The sequence below is a fragment of the Hippocampus bargibanti genome, linkage group LG02 (assembly GCF_051943395.1).
Source record: "Hippocampus bargibanti isolate YZ-2025 linkage group LG02, ASM5194339v1, whole genome shotgun sequence".
Classification (NCBI taxonomy): Eukaryota; Metazoa; Chordata; class Actinopteri; order Syngnathiformes; family Syngnathidae; genus Hippocampus; species Hippocampus bargibanti.
The window spans coordinates 23,845,932-23,862,907 of NC_142735.1; the positions used below are offsets into that span (position 1 = coordinate 23,845,932).

The following is a 16,976-nucleotide window of genomic DNA, read 5'->3' on the forward strand; positions in this document are numbered from 1 at the left end:
TATTATACATAGAATAAGGTATGTTGTGTGTAGTGTTAAGGCTTATTTAGTTGAAAAGTATATTTATGGAAACCCGGGAACGAATTATTCCCATTTTAATGGTTTCCTATGGGAGTTTAGTTCTTGAGATACACACTTTTCGCCTTACACACGCTGTCTGGGAACCAATTAAGTTCGTAAGTTGAGGTCTCACTGTACAATAAAAATACGTAATACAATTTCGAAGCAAGCAGGCTCAAGCAGTGTTGTACTGCATTCTGCTGCTTTGCCTCCATCAAGTGGACAAAAACAGAAACTGCAATCCATAGCTTGAAAGAACTTAGTTTCTTTTCGGCTTTTCCCTTCAGGGGTCGCCACAGCGAATCAGTTTCCTCCATCTAACCCGGTTTTGTGCATCCTATTCTCTCACACCAGCTACCTTCATGTCCTCTTTGACAACATCCATAAACCTCCTCTTTGGTCTTCCTCTCTGTCTCCTGCCTGGCAGTTCAAAGCTCAGCATCCTTCTCCCGATATAGTCACTCCGTCTCCTCAGTTTGGCCTTGGCCACTCTGACTTTCTCTCCAAAGCCCCGAATATGACCGCAAAAAAAAAAAAACAACAACAACAATAACAACACAGTTTTATACCCCTGGGAATGTTGAATGAACCCAAATCAGAAATTTTGTAATTTCAAAAAATGTGCATACCTCCCTCATATATACAGTAAAGTCTCGTTATATCGATATCGGATATATCGATAGTCCCGGTTATATCGATACTATTTCTATGCACGCACGGAGAAAATTACATGCAAACAGGGTCGGATATATCGATAGTCCCGGTTATATCGATATTTTTTCGGACTCCCTTGAATATCGATATAACGAGACCTTACTGTATATATTTTTTTTAATAAGCTGGGTCAAATTGAGAGTTGCCGTACAGCATCATGAACAAGCGAGGATCTTGTTTCTATTGTTACATGAGGATGAACTGCGTGACAAATGGCGAGTGTGGTCGCCAACGTTCCCCACTGCTCAGGGTGCTGAATCCCCGCTTGTTAGTCCAGCTCCGAATCGGCAACAGCACAAAGCAACATTGACCATTTGGGAACGAATCGTAAACATTTGCAGCCCTCGTCATCCATTGGGCAAGACACAAGTGGCAGAGCCGATCCGACGGGCTGCCATGTCCCATCTGGTACTGCTGAACAAGATGTGTGATAATCGAGGCGAGTGTAAACTCAGTTACTTGGAATATTGAGCACAGCACCGAGATGCAAAGGATTGAAAGAGTTCAGGTTTGAGGATTGGACGAGCTATGAAATTTGAACCCAACAAATAATATTTTAAGGGTTCAATGTTAATATTGCATGGATACGAAGGAGTAGCCTGGCCTCAAAAAGTTCACATATTGGCTATTTATGGGTGTTGGTGCAATGAGACGAGTCCATATTTCACTATTTTTTATTTCTTCACTTTAAACTGTTTTAAAAAAGTTTCACGAAAAAATATGCATATGGCGGTTTAGCTGTCGTTCGGGTGTCAAACTCAAGGCCTGGGGGCCCCATTCGGCGCACAAATCAGACAAATCATCTTCAATAACATCATGTTTCCTTTTAGAATATGACAATTGCAACTCATCAACTCATTCACTGCCAATTATGTAATAACAGGGATATATTGCAGGGTAATTTGGATTGGATTTGCCTTTATTAGTCTCGCAGTGGAGACATTTACATTTACATTTATATATTTATGTATTTATCTATGTATTTATTTGTGTTTTTATCTATTTATCTATTTTTAGATATTTATGTATTGATATATTCATGTTTTTTTTATTTAATGTTTATTTATGTACATATGTATTTATTTATTCTGCATTTATTTATATACTGTATGTATTTATTTCTTGATTGATGTATTCAGCTGTTTATTTATTTTTCTTTTTTTATATATTTATGTATTGATCTATTCATCTGTTTATTTGCTATTTATTTATGTATCTACATATTTCTTTATTCAGCATTTATTTTTTTGTATATTTTATGTATTTATTTATTTATTGATTGATTTATTCATCTGTTTATTTATTTATGTATTTGTTATTTTTGACCAATCCACCTTTTTTGAAATAATTTCAAAATTAGTTATAAAAAACTGAATTAAAAACTACAATCCATATATTACACGTAAAGGACAACCGAAGCCTCCGGACAATTTGTGTCCATAATTTGTAAAATGGCTTCAAATGACTTCTACTGAGCGTATTTTACAAAGATTCCACCGCATATCGTTATATTTTACGTTTTAAGACACGGCGCTGAATATTCTGGAAGTTGTGTTTTTGAGTTGGTGACGAGTCCTCACGTCACGTCACGGAAGGAACGCCCCTGACCGAGAAAGGACAAATTGTAGCTGTCATGATCTGGTTGGCGACCAACGGGGGGCGCTGTCGGCCCCGCCTGCACCTGCACAGGTGCTGGTCGTCCCGATTAGATTGGCGACCAGCGGGTAGCGACGTCAGCCCTGCTGGCAGCCTCGCAGGTGCTGGTCGTTATAATCAATAACACTTAAAAGGACACCTGGCACGATCATCCGGTGCCGATTCATTGTTTGTTTGCTGTTTGTTTGCTGCATGCATTGTGTACGTGTTTGTTTAACCTTGGCGGACTTTTACACTTGGTTTTCTTTTGCTACTTTGTATTTTTTCCATTCAGATCATTTTGATGTTTTACATTTTGTTACTGCTGACCTTTATTTTAATACAATTTGTCAAACAACCTCCTGCTCCCTCCTGCCTGCTTTTTGGGATCCGAACCCGCCATCACCACCTTGCAAACCGTGACAGTAGCAGTCCTTTCATCACTTCAATGAATTTTGCGGGACTTTGTTTGGTCTGAAAAATTCGTGTTGATCCGTGTTGATGCCGAAATTAGAAGGGAAACACATAAATAACGCGATGGTGAATCGTTGTGTGTTGCACCAAGACTTCTATTTGATATTTGCTGACAAAACTTCCCAGGAGACAATTTCCACTGAGCTTTGTCGCCATATTCTGCCTTATTTTGGGTACTGTGAGTACTAAAGTGTTTGTCACTACATTTCTCTCGAGATGCATCAAAATGACCGGAATAAATTATTTAATCGATTGAAAACATGTATGCTTTCCTCTTCAGAACTATTTGAATCATATTCATAACTGGATGAGTAACAAGAAAGCATCTTTTCCAAATCTGAAGCCGTTGTTTTGGGCAAGATGTCTTGGCGTGACACCACGAACAATGGGCGGGACCTTCTGAAACTGGCCACTTCCGGTTTCAAATTGAAGTAGTTTTTAGACACTTTAAGTCATTTTTATTGGTGTTTTGCATTTGACTAAAAATATCATTGTTGTATCATGTTTTGGGTATTTAGCTATTGGCTATAAAACGTTTTTCTGATGTCAGTTAGGAAACAAAAAAGTGATGTCAGTTGTCCTTTAAAGGGAAACCGACGCCTCTGGAAAGTTATTTCCATAATTTGTAAAATCACTTCGAATGACTTCTACTGAGCGTATTTTACAAAGATTCCACCGCATATAGCTATATTTTATGTTTTAAGACTCGCGCTGAATATTCAGAAAGTCTTGTTTTTGAGTTGGTGACGAGTCCTCACCCTACGTCACTGAAGGAACGCCCCTGACCGACAAAGGACACACAATGCATTTTGGGTACTTTGTTTGGTCTGAAAAATTCGTGTTAATCCATGTTGATGGCGAAATTAGAAGGAAAACACATAAATGATGCGATGGTGAATCGTTATGTGGTGCACCGAGAGAACTATTTGATATTCGCTGACAAAAATTCCCAGGAGACAAATCAGTCCATTTCCACGGAGTTTTGTCGCCGTCTTCTGCATTTTTTGGGTGCTACATTTCTGCCCAGATACCTCAAAATGACACGGAATAAATTCTTTAATCGATTGCAAACATGCATGCTTCATAACTACAGTATTTGAATCAATTCATAACTGGATGAGTAACAAGAAAACTTGTGTGCGTGTTTTTTTTTTCAAAAAATATATAATCCTTTTTTAAAACAGCAAGTGTGCTTTCTAATGTATGGTAATGTTTCGTCTTGAAATGGATGGCAGTATTTAACTGAACTATTTTTGACTGGTGTGGATAGATTGAAAACACGCTAACATATGCACCAATTTATCGGTTGGGCAGTCTGCAACCAAATGGGAAATAGGGGGGGGGGTCTCTCTACCTGTGGCACAGGTTTGTTTCTGTCAGGGAGTATGTATGCTGGTTGTCAGGTTACCATGGTTACAAAAAAAAGACAGCTGCTCTCCCCTCAGTGGGCCCCACATTCTCCGCTGGCTTTTTCCAAACAACAGAAGGTCCGAAAAAGACACCCGGGATCAGAAACATAGCCCGCAACGGCACGCTCGGGGAGGATGAGGAGGATGCGGAAGATGAGGGTGGATGAAGACAACAGAGCCCCCTCTACGTGCCTTTCAGTGGTCTCTTGTCGCAAACAACTTATGTGACCAGTTGGTAGCCTGAGTAAGCAGCTAACTCCCACGCGGCGAAAACACAAACATCAAATCCTGACCACGCATATGATGTGCCAGCACCTGAAGGGGCTTGTGGGACGGCCGGCTCTTGTCATGCAAACAATGGAGATAAATGGCGGGCTGCAGAGTGGCTTGTTAAGAGCCTCCTATTATTTGCTCCATGGAGAGAGAGCAAGCAAGGCAACAAGCCTTCAAATCATCCGGATTTTGGAGCCTATCACCAATCAAAGTTAACTAATTCACTGCCAGACGAGGTGCAAAACGTGTCCACTACAGTGCCAGGGTTATTGTGATTTTAACTAAAATTGCAGGACCCACAGTATATTGAGTTTTTGGACTACAAAAACATTCAATTCAGCGTAAGAAACCTTAGACTCCATTTTTTTTTTTTTTATTTATTTATTTATTTTTTTTTTTTTCAGAAAAAAGGAGTTAATTCCTAAATTGAGTGTGGGGTTATCTGAGCTTGAAATGGGCCCTGCTGTACAAAATACAATGCAATACATACATATTGATTTATATAGCACTTCAGCTGAAGCTGTAACAACGTGTTGACACGGACAAAAGGCAAATGTTGCCCCATTTTGGAAGGGAAAAAAAATTGCCAGACATCTGACCAGCGCTTTATCGGCACCCCATGTAAGAAAAACCAAAACCCAAACTAATTCGGGAATTGCCCTCGACGTCATGCATAAATTCGGGAATGGCAGTGAATGAGTTAAGAAATTAAAGCGCCAATTTTTGCGAGCCAATTTACCTTTTTTTTTAAATTTATTTTCCTCGAGTAATTGCACAAACTAAAATCATCCTCATACATATTCTAAGTGTCAGTAGATATATAGTCTAAATAAAAATGGATGTGGATCTGATGACATTATTTTGTGCAGCCATGAGATGAAATAAAAATGAGTATATAAAAATCTCTGCATCTGTGCAAAACGAGGGTTAAATCCATGACATGTATGCCCTATACCATTGTCGCAGTCCACATTGTCATTACTGTTTCCTCTCGAGGGCCGTTATGAATTTGGGGAAATCATGAGAATTTGTTTCATCTTCTCCACATATTGCATACAGAACGCACAACAAATGAACAAATGACTAACTTTCAAATCTACAGTAAACAATAATGAGTGTTATTGTGGTTTACATACGATAATTTGAAATTTGGGACCAAATTTGATACTTGATTTGCATTTATGGGTCGACTAAAATGTGACGTGCCAGATTTGGCCCCTGGGCCTCGACTTTGACACCTGTGCTCTGTACGAAAAGAACATTCATCTTGTCGTAGTATGTACATGTCGTATATGGGTTTCCGCTCCCATGTGGCTGCATATAAGATATGCTTACAGTGCAAATGCATTCAAACTAGCCTGCTGTGCCTCTCATGTTCACCGCCCCCTGCCAAAAAAAATAAAAACAATCTATGACTTTCATTATCAGCCTTGCGCCAAGCTAATAAAACCACTTTGGTGGCTTACCAACAGTGTCAGCACATTGGAAAAATAGAAAACAACGCACCCCACAAACTTTGCACCCCCTCCCCCAAAAACAACAACAGAAAAATAAGAATTCCAAGTTAATTTCATGATCTGCTGATCTGGCAAGAAAACAAATTACCGAAGGAAATGGAAGAAGCTGATGCAAGCTCATGTCTGAATTTAAACATGAGCAACAGCTGGAATGTGTTGTATGTCATCGCCACAACATAATATATATATATATATATATATATATATATATATATATATATATATATATATATATATATATATATATATATATATATATATATATATATATATATATATATATATATATATATATATATATATATATATAAAATAAAATATGGCTTCCTACCTGTGGGCTTACGTCTTTGTTTATGCTGAAGAGAGAAGATGACCATTAAAGCGCCCATAATGGCCTGCAAGGCTCCCGAGCTGCGAGTGATCTGAAAGTCCTGCTCGAATTCCACACACACATAAACACACACTTTTGCCTCCCACGCGCTAGTGAAGCCTCACATTGGAGTGAGTGAGTGAAAGAGAGAGACAGGCGCAGGGAGAAAAAAAAATCTTTCCAGTCACACTGGCTTGCGACATCTGCACGGCAAAGGCTGCCTGGAGTTTGGAGTTAGGATGCAAGATCCCGTTAAACCCGCCCCACTTTATTTCTTGGAGACAGGGAGCATCGAGACCGAGCCAAAGAAAGCCACCAAGATGAATGGTCACACTCCACAAGAGCAGAGACGAACGTATCTCGCATTTGTTTCTGTGATGCAGGTGTGGATGACAGAAGTTGTTTTTCCCCCCCTCTGCGGTTCAATTACAAGGACAGCTATATTGAGTCCTCAACACTAATCCTCGATGGAAGATGGCGTGGATTAGGGCGAAGGTCACACATGTTCAATTTCGTTGAAAGAAAAGACAGAAGATTTCGTAGAAAATGTATGCTATGATGGGAATGGTACCAATGATTAATAACAGAGCTATGTCCCTGAGAGTGTCATGATCTGGTTGGCGACCAACGGGGGGCGCTGTCGGCCCCGCCTGCACCTGCACAGGTGCTGGTCGTTTTCAATCAGTGACACTCAGAAGGACCCATGGCACGACCATTCGGTGTCGGGTAATTCTTAAATGTCATTGTATGCTGTTGAACACATTGTATGCTGTTGTATGCAATAGTATGCATTGTGTGCAGTGCATGTGTTTGTTTAATCTTGGCGGACTTTTAATCTTGGTTTTCTTTTGATACTGTGTATTTTTTTCCGTTCAGAAGATGGTGATGTTTTAGATTTTGTTCCTGCTGACTTTATTTTAAAACAATTCATCAAACACAACCTCCTGCTCCCTCCTGCCTGCTTTTTGGGATCCACGTCTGCCACCACCACCTTGCAAAACGTGAAAGAGTTTTGAAAAGCGCTTAGAAATTAAATGTAGTATCTGAGCCTCACTTCAAAACTGCCACTAGATGGCCACAAATTTAACAAAAAGTCTGTTTCTTGTGAAATTGATCTGTCTTTATACTATAAAAATTTAGTTTGTATATATATATATATATATATATATACATATATACATATATATATATACAGTAAAGTCTCGTTATATCGATATCGGATATATCGATAGTCCCGGTTATATCGATACTATTTCTATGCACGCACGGAGAAAATTACATGCAAACAGGGTCGGATATATCGATAGTCCCGGTTATATCGATATTTTTTCGGACTCCCTTGAATATCGATATAACGAGACTTTACTGTATATATATATATATATATATATATATATATATATATATATATATATATATATATATATATATATATATATATATATATATATATATATATATATATATTGGATTGGATTGGATTTGCCTTTATTAGTCTCGCAGTGGAGAAATTTACATTTCACAGCAGCAAAGTTATGAAAGAAATATATATATATATATACACATGTATATATATATATGTATGTATGTGTGTATATATGTATGTGTATGTATATATATATATATATATATATATATTAACGTATATACATACATATATATATACATATATACATACACACACACACACATCAAAGAGGCATGAAGGTTGCTGGTGTGAGAGAAGAGGATGCACAAAACCGGGATAGATGGAGGACATTGATTCGCTGTGGCGACCCCTGAAGGGAAAAGCCGAAAGTAAAAGAAGACACACACACACACACACACACACACACACACACGCACACACACGCGCGCGCGCGCGCGCACACACACGCACACAGAGACGCGCGCGCGCCAAATCCCGCATTCTCGGTTCTTAATGTGCTGGTTTGGACTCTAGAGGTCGCAATTGCTCGATTTAAAGCACCCGGCCAATCCAAAAGCTTCCTCCGTCTGGGAGTTTTAGTCCCACTCCCAAACATCGACAAACTCCAGAGCATTCCGTTGGTGGAAGAGGTTTAGATGGGGGTGAATGTAAATAAGGGATCACGTGACAGAGCACCAAAAGTGCCGTGTCAGCGGTCGAAGCTTCTTTCTCAATACACTTCTTGACTTTTTCCAACTCTCATGAAACATGAGTTCGACAGTCATAGAAGGAGCAATACTGAGGCTCACAGCAATAAGCGTAGCTTCTCACACACACACTTCCTTTGGGCAATATTGGAGGTGTACTCCTCAAGACGGACGGGATATTGCTTTTAGAACTTCACAGCGGGAGTGCCGTGCGGGAGTACCATGCCACATAGCAAAGTGAAGAGGATTTATTTAGAACAATGTTTTGTAATTAGATGGAATTCCTCCCGCGAGTGCACAATTGTTGCTTTGATGAAACTATGAAGTCACGTTGAACATCAACAAGCTTCTTGCTCTCGAAAGCTCAGTTGGGGCTAATTTTACCCAATGAACCCTTGAAAATGATCTATATTGCTGTTTTAACAACAACCATGCTTTCATCTTGCACATTTTGCGCGGTATGTCTCGATTTACGTATCCCCACTATTTCATGAAAGTGAGCAGTTGATCACACGTTTCCTATTGACTTTTGCATATTGTTACCACCATTGATTATCTGTTTGAAAAAATGGATAAAAAAATAATGACAACCAAAGCAGTATTTCCCATAGGAAATAAACATTAGTCCAATTAATCCATTTCAGACACGCAACGAAGAATAGCGACAAGTGTTTTTCTCGACTGTCTGGCTAAATCACGGAGTTGCATTTACTCCAAGTGAGAGTGGAATGTGTGCCCCAAGTGAAAAAGAGGTTGATGGTACTCCAGTCTCTCACTGGCCATTATTTCCATCATCGCGTCACTTTGCGAGCGAGGCAAACAGCTAATCCAACGTGATCCAAATGATGAAGCCATTGCTCGTATTTTTAGAATCTCATTTACAAGTTGAAGCACAACCAAGCGCTTTTGGACATTAATCCCAGCAGATTGAGAGGGAATTTATGTGGTATTTGTCTTGCAAAAAAAACATACAGAATGCAGAAACAAATTATCTACATTTTTATTAACTCATTTGCTGCCATTCGCAAATTTTATTCGAGAATTGAAAATTGTGACGTCGAGTGCCATTCTTGAATTTGTTCTGGTTTGGGTTTTTCTTGCAGGTGGTGCCGATAAAGCACTGCTCATACCCCTGGCAATGTTTTTCCCCTCTACGAGGGGGCAGCCTTTGCCTTTTGTTCATGTTCGCACTTTGTTACAGCTTCAGCTGTTGTTAAAGCGCTATATCAATCAATATGTATGTATTGTATTTTGTCCAGCCGCCTTCATTTCAAGCTCATATAACTCCGGACCCATATAATTTCGGAATTAACTTTTTCTGATGAAAGAAAGAAATTGAATGTTTACGTAGTCCTAAAACTCAATATTGTGTGGGTCCTGCAATTTCAGTGAAAATGACAAAAAACCCTGGCACTGGAGTGGAAACATTTTTGCACATCGTCTGGTGAATGAGTTAAAGGTGGAAGGTGACGTTCGCATCCAAAATGTGAGCAGTGGCTACATAGATGCCCTAAACCACAGGTGTCAAAGTCAAGGCCCAAGGGGCAAATCTGGCCCACCACATCATTTTATTGGGCCCGCGAATGCAAATAAAACTTGTGAAATTTCATGATGCATACTAAAGTACACAATAACATACATTATTCTTGACTACAAATTTGACAATTAGTAATGCATTAATTTGTTGTGAGCTCTATATGTAACATTCTAAGGGCTTCTCCAAATTCAAAACGGTTCCCGTGAAGAAAATGCAACTACAATGTGGCCCGTGGCAAAAAATGAGTTTGACACCCTTGCTCTAAACCCTTTCAGTGACAGCAGTCACTTCAGTGCACTATTTATCATATTAAATATTATTATTATTAAGGTTACAGGGTGCGTGGAAGGGTCAAAATCAGTGTTTCATTGTTTGATTTGCCAGTGAGCAGACATCATCGTCCGCAACATACAACCATGTGGCCATGTGTTGCTTTGTGGAAGCGGGTTCGGTAAATGATACAACTTCTGGATAGAGTTGAGGTTCTTTATGTTGGTTGGAGGGAGAAGGCAATTGATATGTGTGGCTCTCGTAGGCTCTCATCAGACTGACTTGCAACAGTGCGCATGATACTTTGGTCTGGAGCCAAGCATCACTAGTCGAACATGCAAATACGATTTGCTCATATCATTACTTTTAACAAATGTAATGAATTTAATTATGTCAGTAATTAGCAAATTTAAACTTGAATAAAGTCTTTCCAAATTTTGCAATAAAAAATGAAACATTCACATGAAACATTCACATCAACTTTTAGCCACATGATCACTTAGAAAAACATGTTAAATGGTTTTAATCAGTCTCTCGGGTGGTTTTACTTTCCTTGAGGATTTGCGGATAGCATGTCCTGGATTTAGAGGGGTTATAACAGTCTTTGTTATAATCTCTGTTCGTTGACTTGCTATGGTTGGTTCTTTGAGAAGATTTCGGCGGTTTCTTCAGAAAACAGCACCATCCTCTGTCTGAATGTAGTATGACCTTGGTTGGACCTGACGCAGAACAGTCCTTTTTCTGTGACCATGTGTCTGTTTTGTCTTTGTACCGTACTTGGTCACCGGTGTGTAGGTTCCGTGTTCCTCTGTCATGGTAGAACTTCTGTTTTTCTTTCTGTTGTTCTTTGATCTTCCTCACTTTCCTTTGTCTTTAGCAGGTTTTCCGGGATGGAGCTACTCCCATGAGTAGCTGGGCTGGGGACATACCACACTCGACGGCGTTGTGCGATACACCAGCAAGCTCTGGTAGAAATCCGTTCCACTGTCTGTTACCTTGTACATCAGCCATTTCACAGTCTTGACAGAACTTTCCACCAATCCATTGGATTGTGGATAATGTGGACTTTAATGGATAATGTGGTTATGTGTTTAAATTCCCACTCATTCACAAATTTTCTGAACTTCTCATTTCACTTCTCAAAGTCTTTGGAATGACAATCCTACTACCTTTGTATATGATGTCCTCCACTACAGATAACTCCAATATTGTGCTGCATCTGGTGAACAATTTTGTTTCACTTCGGGCCATCCATTTTTGATGATTTGTTTAAATTGTTTCAGTGTCTTTCATCACTTGCAGTGAAATGTAATTTCTCCACTGCAAGACTAATGAAGGCAAATCCAATCCAATCCAAGCGTGAATTTGTCATGATCTGGTTGACGACCAACGGGGGGCGCTGTCGCCCCCGCCTACACCTCACAGGTGCTGGTCGTCCCGATCAGATTGGCGACCAGCGGGTAGCGACGTCAGCCCTGCCTGCAGCCTCGCAGGTGCTGGTCGTTATAATCAATGACACTTAAAAGGACACCTGGCACGATCATCCGGTGCCGATTCATTGTTTGTTTGCTGCTTGGTTGCAGCATGCATTGTGTACGTGTTTGTTTAACCTTGGCGGACTTTTACACTTGGTTTTCTTTTGCTGCTTTGTATTTTTTCCATTCAGATCATTTTGATGTTTTACATTTTGTTCCTGCTGACTTTATTTTAATACAATTTGTCAAACAACCTCCTGCTCCCTCCTGCCTACTTTTTGGGATCCGAACCCGCCATCACCACCTCGCAAAACCGTGACAGAATGAATCGGCCAACCATCGGATCCCGCAGGTACATCGGACCCGTCTCATTTCCACCCTGTGCCTGGCAATGCTACGTCCACGTTAGCGCAAGCATCGTCGCGTTTGAATTGCGTCACTCGACGAGCCGCAACGTCCACGTAAACGTCCGGCCGAGACCTCCTTCCAGGTGGCCGTCCAGGGTGACCCTGGGTGACTGGCATTGCACGCCCACGTCCAGCCACGCTGTCGTCGTGCATGACGAATTGAGTCTCATCCACGACGAGCCGTGCAACGTCCGCATCAACGTCAGTCCGAGACCCCACTCACCGCTGGATCCCGGAGCGGCTCTAAACTGGTCTCGTTCCCCCGGAGCCGGGCAGTTCACGCCCACGTCGGCGTCCGGCCGAGACCTGTTCCCATACGGCCGTACGGGGTGCCATTCTTTGCCTGGCAGTTCGACGTCCACGCAGAGCCATGCGCCGTCGCGTGAACGTGCGAGAGGGATCGCACTCACGCCCACGACGATCCGTGCCGCGTCTTCGTCCACCCCAGGCCGAGTCCCGTTCCCATCAGGCCGCCGCCCGTCGTATGCTGGAGAGGCAGCGGTTGCCCTCTCCACCGACCGTTCCCTGGCGAGTGGACCTTTTGGGAGACTGTTGGGACTTCTGGAAGCAGCCCCTTGAAGGGGGGGTACTGTCATGATCTGGTTGACGACCAACGGGGGGCGCTGTCGCCCCCGCCTACACCTCACAGGTGCTGGTCGTCCCGATCAGATTGGCGACCAGCGGGTAGCGACGTCAGCCCTGCCTGCAGCCTCGCAGGTGCTGGTCGTTATAATCAATGACACTTAAAAGGACACCTGGCACGATCATCCGGTGCCGATTCATTGTTTGTTTGCTGCTTGGTTGCAGCATGCATTGTGTACGTGTTTGTTTAACCTTGGCGGACTTTTACACTTGGTTTTCTTTTGCTGCTTTGTATTTTTTCCATTCAGATCATTTTGATGTTTTACATTTTGTTCCTGCTGACTTTATTTTAATACAATTTGTCAAACAACCTCCTGCTCCCTCCTGCCTACTTTTTGGGATCCGAACCCGCCATCACCACCTCGCAAACCGTGATAGAATTAAGTCGCAGAAGGTTTTCAAAAAGGACATGAATCACGCTGTCACAGAGCTTGACCCTCCCAAGGGCTGTAAAATGGCTGTACATAAAAGGGGATTAAAAGGAAATAAAAAGGAGTCGATGAAAAGGTTTCTTCAGCCGTCATCTGTACTTCTTTGAAGGTGTCGGACATTTCACTTCTTATCCCAGATGCTTCTTCAGCAAACTAAAGTATTGCTGGTAGTTTCGGCCCTATATATATCCCTACTGTCCAGACGTGGCGGTGCCGGACTCTGCTATGATTGGTCCCTGCTCTCGGGTTGGGGGGAGCAGAGGACTACGCCCTGCGGCTCCACTGATTATTAGAAGTCCAATTTACAACAACGCAGTCATTGCAAAGACCGTGGAGATGGCATGAATACAAAACGTGCATTTTGTCTGTCTTCTTGTGAAAATGTGATTTCAAGTGGTCTTAGTCGAGAAAGGGTTAAGGTCTGCTTCGTGGTAAAAACCCATTTCACGATCAAATTGCAGCATCATGGAGAAAAAATCAATGAATGTTATTTAGTTCCTGACAGAAGTGGGCCAAATTCACGGGCCTGATTATCGCTCACATCTGATTTATTTTTCAGCTGTCGCCCCCATTTCACAGGACTATAATGTGGAAAAAAACTTCCAAAAGATTCACACTGGGTCATATCTAAAAGCCTCACTTTGTCCATCGGGGGGCAGTTTTTACTGCGCCCTCGACACATTTAGCTGAGCAACGTCTGAGCGCTGCCGCCTCAGTGGCTCCGGGCTACGACACCTCGGCGTCGTCCATCAAACGCAGACCTCTCAAATGGGAGGGGAAACGCGTACGAGGCCAGAAAAGTGGATCTGAAGCATCTCGTAGTTTGACTCCACAAGTCACATGACACTAATGCACACTTCATCTCCTTTCATACACGAGATGTGCTTTTCAATGCATTAATCCTTCGTGTTAAAAATTGGCTTTGCAGGAACTTAATTAACAGCTTTAACGGGGTGGTTCAATGTTGCAGGGGGAAGTCGCTTTCCGGATGTTTTTTTTTTTCTATTTATTTTTAGAGTTTTTGGTTTTGTTTTTTTGTGTTTTGGGCCTGAACAAATTATTGGCTTCTCCACCACAAGAAGCACCCCTGGGAATAGTTTTGTGGACACTCAAACACATCCCACTGAGGACCACAGTGTGCAAAACAAACATTGTTTCTATTTATTGCTGCAGATTCTCTGCTCTATTTACTGGGGCAAATTTGCAATTACAGTCATGTGCTTTCTTTTTTGGCATCCTGTAGTGTAGGCCATATGAAATCGCATCAGGAAGCGGCAATCCTGCGGGTGAGGGAGATGTAGACGAACTACGGCAGGCTGAAAACATCTCGACGGACACAAAGTCTGAACTGGTCACTTCTTGTCAGCACAGGTCACTTTCTGTAATATGCCATTTTTTTCGAGCCATGCACAATAATAATAATAATAATAATAATAATAATAATAATAATAATAATTAATACATAAATAAATTGCATGTAAATAAGTAGGAAAATAAATACACAAATAAAATGATAATTACATAAAATAATAAAAACAATACTAATAAATGGAGTAAACATAATTTTAAAGGGAATATTTTTTTTTAAAGAAAAACTCCAATCTCTGGCAACATTGCAAGTCAAGTCAATTTCCTTTTCAATGAATGGAAACAACATAATACCATGATACTTAATAAAATAATACAACATCAAATATCTAATCGAGGGTAATATACATGAACACGAAAAAATTGATACAATATGACTCATTTCTTTCATCAGAAAAAAAAGTAGATTCCTAAATTACATGGGTCTGGTGTTATATGAGCGTGAAATGAGGGTGGCTGTCCAACATACAACGCAATACATACATATTGATTTATATAGTGGTTTAATAACAACTGAAGCTGGAACAAAGCGCTAACATGGAAAGAAGGGAAATGCTCCCTTCTTGTGGAAAAGAAAAAAAAAACATTGCCAGAGGCCATTTTTTAAGAAAAAAAACCGAAAGCATCAATGTAAAAATAAATAAATACACAAATAAATAAAAAAATAATTTCATAAATAAATACATACAAATAAATAAATAAATCAACTGTTGTTATTTAGTGTAACTATGTCATTTGTCCAGCTTGTACTTAAACCCTCCGTCAAAGGGGGATGGAAAAAAATGAGGGTAAATGACCCCAAAAGCGGCCACTCTGAAAATGGTTATCCATCCTTATAGGTGCAATCTAAATGATTCGGAGGCAATGGCGCGTCCAGTGGGACAACGTCTCCACCTCAGCCACCGGGTCGGGTTCTAGCACGGCCCCACGTGGGGCAAATAACCGTCACGTCTCATATCACTTTGCATTTAAATTGAAATCTCGGTGTGCTCAGCGGGCGCAGACAATGCTGGGAAACAGACGAAACGATTCGAAATCATATATCAACTCCTCCTCGCAATTGCCAAACTCACACAAGCGTAGAATCTGTCTGGGAAATTTGTAGAGAGCCACCTCCACCCAATTTTGGGCAACCTCATGAATTCTTTTATGGCTTGGCGCAATGCTGGGTTACTTTTAATTGCTTTTGCAGTATTACAGACTTTCTTTGCTACTGCCCAAAAAGGCAATGTCATCGGTAAATGAGCTCTTCTTCTCACTTTTGAGAGGCCTTCCATGAAGACCGCTTTCTGATTGGCTGCTTGGAGCGTGACTAAATAAGTCGCCTCTTGAAAGTGAATAGACAACACTTTTTCCCCTCCTCAGCGAGCAGAGACCGAAGGGGTGAGCAGTTACGCACGGGGACGAAGGAGAGAGAGCAGGACAAGGAAAGCAACACTACAAACATGAAATGTTGGTTCGGACTTTAGCAAGCGTCATGGCACGTGACGTGCTTGATTTGCACTCGTGGGCCAAATAAAATGACGTGGCAGGCCAAATTTGGCCCTTGGGCCTTGATTGTGTCAAAATCAAGAGTGAGTTAGCCCCAAGGACAACATAAAACCTCAGTACTATTCTAAAAATAGTTTTGTACTGAAGGGCACTGTGACCAAAAAAGAATGATGGCAGAAGAATTTGTTTAACATTTATTTTCTTACCATATTTTCCAGTGTATAAGGCGGGCGCACCAGAGTATAAGGCGCATCCCCAATGAATGGTGTATTTTCAAACATTTTCTATAGATAAGGTGCACCAGAGTATAAGGCACAAAAAGTTTTCAAAATATCATATATAAATACAGTAGATAAAAGTTTTCCAAATATAAGGCACACCATATTATAAGGCGCCACAGTAGTACAGGGGGAAATGGCTGTTGACAGGAGTTGAGAGACCTGTTGTGGCTCAATATGACTTCACATATAAGCCGCACCTGCGTATCAGGCGCAGGGTCATCTTTTAAAGAAATTCAAAGCTTTTGGGTGTGCCTTATACACCGGAAAATATGGTAACTGGTTTTCAAATTGAAAGTAAAGAATAATGACTGTTATTGTGGCTTACACGGGACAATTCATCCAAATCAACTCGTTCACCTCACGGTCCTCTCCTGAGTGTGCCTCAAGGGTCTGTCCTGGGGCCACTTCTCTTTATTATTTACATACTTCCTCTTGGCAATATTTTCCGTAAGTTTGGCATTCACTTTCACTGCTTTGCGGATGACACCCAACTCTACCTCTCCAGCC

The 16,976-nt window shown here is 41.1% G+C and overlaps 1 protein-coding gene across 4 annotated transcripts in view; it reads right to left on the reverse strand.

Moving 5' to 3' along the window:
* The window catches only part of kcnip4a (potassium voltage-gated channel interacting protein 4a), a 66,572-nt gene that overhangs the window by 22,821 nt on the left and 26,775 nt on the right, over positions 1-16,976 (reverse strand). The window contains exon 1 of one of the 4 annotated variants that reach the window (XM_088990351.1): positions 6,414-6,558. The exons of the other annotated variants lie outside the window; for them this stretch is intronic. Coding sequence (XP_088846477.1) covers positions 6,414-6,471 — 58 coding nt within the window. The 5' untranslated portion in view covers positions 6,472-6,558. Of the gene's footprint in view, positions 1-6,413; positions 6,559-16,976 lie in introns of those variants that run through there. 4 annotated transcript variants of the gene reach the window in all.